Genomic DNA, 4,184 nt, shown 5'->3' with positions numbered 1-4,184 from the left:
CCCCCCCCCCCCCCCCCCACAACTGGAGGCCCGAGCCGTGCCTTGCTCCTCCTGGGGCGGGGGGCAGGGGAAAACCCGAGCCATGGTCGGGGGGACAGTGACGAGAGAGGCATCTGTCCTCGCCGCCTCCGCCGGACCCGAGGAGCACTGGGTGGGGGAGACCCAATAACAATCCATATCCCCGCCCCTCGCCCCTCCCCCCCCCCCCCGGGCGGGGGCCTCTGTCGGGCGTGCCCGCACAGGGGCGGGAGGCCGGGCGGCGGGGCCCTCGTCTGTCACCTGAGGCCCGGCGAGAGGAGCGGCCCCGGGCGCGGCTCCCTGCGGCGCCCCCGCCGGGAGGGGGGCCGGGGCAGCACAGGCGGCCGGGGAGAGGCGCGGATGCATCCCTCGGGCCAGCGCTCGCATACACACACGCACACAGGGGCCTCGCTCGGCCGACCGCCGTTACCGGCCCCGGGGCGCAGCCAGTGCCCAGGACCCCCACGACCGCACGGCCGGCCGCACCAACCAACACGTAGAAAAGCGCCCTCCCCCCCGGTCGCCGAGCGTCCCCCGGCGCGAGCTCCATCCACCCACCTGCCCCCCCCCCACCTCGCAGCACCTCCTGTCGCGTGGCCCCTCCCCCCCCCCCCTCCGTGTACCCAGAGCCATGTCCTCCATCTCCCGCTCGCCCACCGCCGAGGACCTCGCCAACGAGGCCCAGGTATGTGTCCCCCCCCCCTGTGTCCTCACACGTACACGCACACACACACGCACGGATCCCTTTCCACTCACTCCGCCCTCCCCGCCGCCGCCGCCGCACGCCATAGGACGTCGCCACCGTCACCACCCCCCAGGAGCCCGTCCAGGAGGCTGCCCCGGCCGCCCGCTCCCGCTCCAACCGCATCTCCATGATGATGGCCCGGTTCGAGGTTGAGGACGGTGCTGCGCCGGCCGACAGCGGCGCCCCGGCCGGCGGCAAGCTGGCCGTCTCCACCTCGGCCGGGTCTCCGTCGATGGATGCCGCCGATGCCGCGGCCGCGCCGGCCCCCACCCGCCGGCCGGTGTCCACCGTCTTCAACACCCCCCCGGCCACCCCGGGCGCCGACTCCAACATCTGCCAGGTGTGCGAGAAGATGACCTACCCGCTGGACCGCCTCACCACCAACGGCGCCACCTTCCACAAGACCTGCTTCCGCTGCGCCGAGTGCAACAGCGTCCTGCGCATGGGCAACTTCTCCGCCCTGGCCGGGGCCTTCTACTGCACCCCGCACTTCAAGCAGCTCTTCCGCCTGAAGGGCAACTACGACGAGGGCTTCGGCCGGACCCAGCACAAGCACAAGTGGACCGCCTAAGGGAGAGAGAGCGAGCGCGCCATGCAAGCCGCAGAGGGGGAGGGGGAGTGTGCGCCGAAAGGGCCCCGGGTGGGCAGCGGCCGGGGGCCTTGCGGAGCACTCCGCGTGCCGCCGCCGCCGCCGCCTCGCCACCCTGCCCCCTCCTCCCCTCGCTGCTTGTCCGCTGTCTTCGCCCCCTCTCGTTCCTCTCACTCTCTCTCTCCCACGATGTGTGTGTGTGTGTGCGCGCGCGTGTGTGTGTGTGTGTGTATGCCGCCCTTCTAGTTCTTGCGGCCGTGTCTCGCGCCGGCCTCCCCGCTTTTTTGCCTCCTTTCCTGTAACACGGGTTGTAATATATCTATATCCATATGTGTTTGCTTGCCTGTGCGCGTGCGCGCGTGTCCGGACAATGGGTTTGGGCAGGCCCCGGGGGGGGGGGGGGGGGGGGGGGCGGGGGTGTGTCGGCCTCTCCACTCTATCTCCTCCGCTCGTCGCCGCGGCATGGCAAAGGGGCGGCGGCGGCGGCGACCAATCCCACGCCGCCGTACCCGAGCATGCGCTGGCCTCCAGGGGGAGAGAGTGAGAAAGTCAGAGGGAGAGTGTTGTGTGTGATTGTGTGATTGTGTGATAGAGAGAGAGAGAGAGAGAGAGGGAGAGAGAAAAAACGAGGAACATGCCTTGCCCCTCGGGAAAAGGCGCGGGCGCCGCTGATCGCACAGGGCCCCGGGTCTTCCTCGCCCCGCCCCGCCTCCGCCCCCAGGCCAGCGATCGCGGGCGCCGGCGGAGATGACTCCCAACGATCCGCCATGGGCACGGGGCCATGGCGGCGGCGTGTATCACGCCCTTTCTGAGGGCGAAAGAAATCGCCAGCCGGCAGCGGGCAAAGTCCCGGCATTAATTGGACGCCGGGCGGGCGCCCGATCCGCTCCATCTTCCAGCAGCCCTGAGCTTCACATCCCAAAGATGCAATTTTCGCCTTTTACTAGAATTGCCTTGATGCGAGGTTCGCTCAACTGGGCCTAGAAGAATATTTGGAACAGTCTCTCCTAGACTTCATCCCCTTTTCCCCTCTTAATAATCGAAGCCCTCCCCCCGGTGTCCCCTTCCGCGTGTCTGTGTCGGCGCGTTTTGCCGTGCGCACGCGCCCCCGCGTAACCGAGGAGAGAAAGACCAGCGGCGAGCGTGTCCACTGCTGTGGGGTGGGCCCCCCCCCCCCGGAGACAGAGAGACCACACGGGAGAGGTAGCAAGGGGCAGTACAACCAAAGGCCGCGTCGAGAGCCGTGCGCGCTCTCCTTTGCGGGCGCAGCAACGGGGGGCGGGAGAGGGGGGGGGGGACGGAGACCGAAGAAAGGCAGGACATCTATTCACTATAAAACTACAAGGACAGCATATGTGGGCCCGGGGGAGGGGGGGAAAGGGGGGCGCGTGGTGTGCAGATGACTCCGGCCCCCGCACGACTCTCGCCACGGAAAGCGGGGGGGGGGGAGGGGGGGCGCGCGTGTGACCTGCACATCGCGCATACAGGCACAATTGGCATGCGTGGATGCACGGGTGCGGCCCCACAGACGGGGACAGTTGGAGGGAGAAGCAGAGACGAAGACAGGGCATGCATGCATGCGCGCACGCAGCAGTCCCGCGCCCTGCGACGGGGTGTGAAGAAGGGTGGACGCAGAGGAACAGAGGGGGGGTCGGAGAAAGTACGGGCCCAGGCGGACGTACGCGCGGGCGGGCGTACACACACACACACGGGGAGAGAGAGAGAGAGAGAGAGAGAGAGAGAGAGAGGAGGACGAGGGGAGAGAGGGAGGACGAGGCGAGGCGCGTAGAGGACGCGCCTCCCCCGGCCCCCGGCGCACTCATCCTTGGCTCCTGTTGTGACGGGCAGGCGCAGAGAAGCCAGATGGCAAGGGAAGAGCACATGGCCAGGGAGAGGGCGGCCCGGGGGTCGAGAGTGGAGGAGACACGGCAGGAGGAGGGAGGGGCTTGACGCGGCACAAAATGGCTCACGGCCATCTCTCCCCCCCCCCCCCCCCCCGGTCCTCCTCCTCCTCCGCCAAAGCTCGCCCCCCGCCATAGGCCCACGGGGTGTGGCCTCTGCGCTTGCTGGCGTGCGCCGCGCACACGCGCCCTCTTACTGGCTCTTCTTCTTGGCGGCGGCCTTCGCCGGCGAGGCGGCGCCGTCACCACCGGCCGCGGCGGCGGCCTTCTTCTTCTTACCCTGCACGCGGAAGTAGCTCCGGACCATGAGCATCACCCAGTAGATGTTGAGGCTGTTGAAGAAGAGGTTGCCCACGAGGTACAGCCAGAACATGCTGCGCGGCTCGGTCTGCGAATAGGCCGCCACCACATCCATGACATACTTGATGGTCTGGTACCAGCCGAAGATGCCGCGCACCGCGATGAAGGACAGGCCGAAGGCCAGGGTCAGGAAGTCGGCCGAGGGCCACTGATGGCGGATGGCCAGCCAGCGCAGGTGCACCAGCGGAGTGCTCAGCTCGAACAGCAGGAACACCGCGCCATAGTAGTGCAGGTACGGGGCGTGCACCAGCGAGTAGAGGGTCAGCGAGCCGATGGCATGCATGAGGAAGGCCCAGCCGGAGGTCTCGAAGTTCAGCAGACAGAAGACCAGGTCCCACACGAAGTAGCCCCCGGCGATGGCGTACACCCCGGAGGAGAAGGGGGTGGTGCCGAAGATGCGATCCGCCTGCAGCTCCGGGAAGAGCCCCGGCCGGCAGACAATCACCAGCGACAGCAGCGAGATGACCACCGCGTGGATGAAGGCCGAGAAGCGGCAGGCGTAGTCCGCCCGCAGGGACTTGGGCAGGGTGCTATAGCTGTAGGGTGGCGGGGCGGCGGAACAGCGGGGGGG

General features: G+C 68.5%; 2 protein-coding genes across 2 annotated transcripts in view; one reads left to right on the top strand and one right to left on the bottom strand.

Annotated features, from left to right (window-relative positions):
• Positions 1 to 649: 649 nt before the first annotated feature.
• On the top strand, positions 650 to 1,334 carry H696_05499 (hypothetical protein; the record flags this gene model as incomplete). Its single annotated transcript, XM_009499323.1, has 2 exons — positions 650 to 703; positions 810 to 1,334. 2 exons carry the CDS (start codon positions 650 to 652, stop codon positions 1,332 to 1,334), a joined length of 579 nt encoding a protein of 192 aa, XP_009497598.1.
• Positions 1,335 to 3,446: 2,112 nt separating this feature from the next.
• H696_05498 (hypothetical protein) overlaps positions 3,447 to 4,184 on the bottom strand; it is a gene marked incomplete at both ends in the record, with an annotated part of 3,801 nt that continues 3,063 nt past the window's right edge. Inside the window, one exon of the mRNA XM_009499322.1 lies at positions 3,447 to 4,149. Coding sequence (XP_009497597.1) covers positions 3,447 to 4,149 — 703 coding nt within the window. The remainder of the gene's footprint in view (positions 4,150 to 4,184) is intronic.

Source organism: Fonticula alba (genome assembly GCF_000388065.1).
Source record: "Fonticula alba strain ATCC 38817 unplaced genomic scaffold supercont2.11, whole genome shotgun sequence".
NCBI classification, from domain to species: Eukaryota; order Rotosphaerida; family Fonticulaceae; genus Fonticula; species Fonticula alba.
The sequence above is the reverse complement of the archived record's forward strand: the minus strand, read 5'-3'. Positions and strand labels throughout refer to the sequence as shown.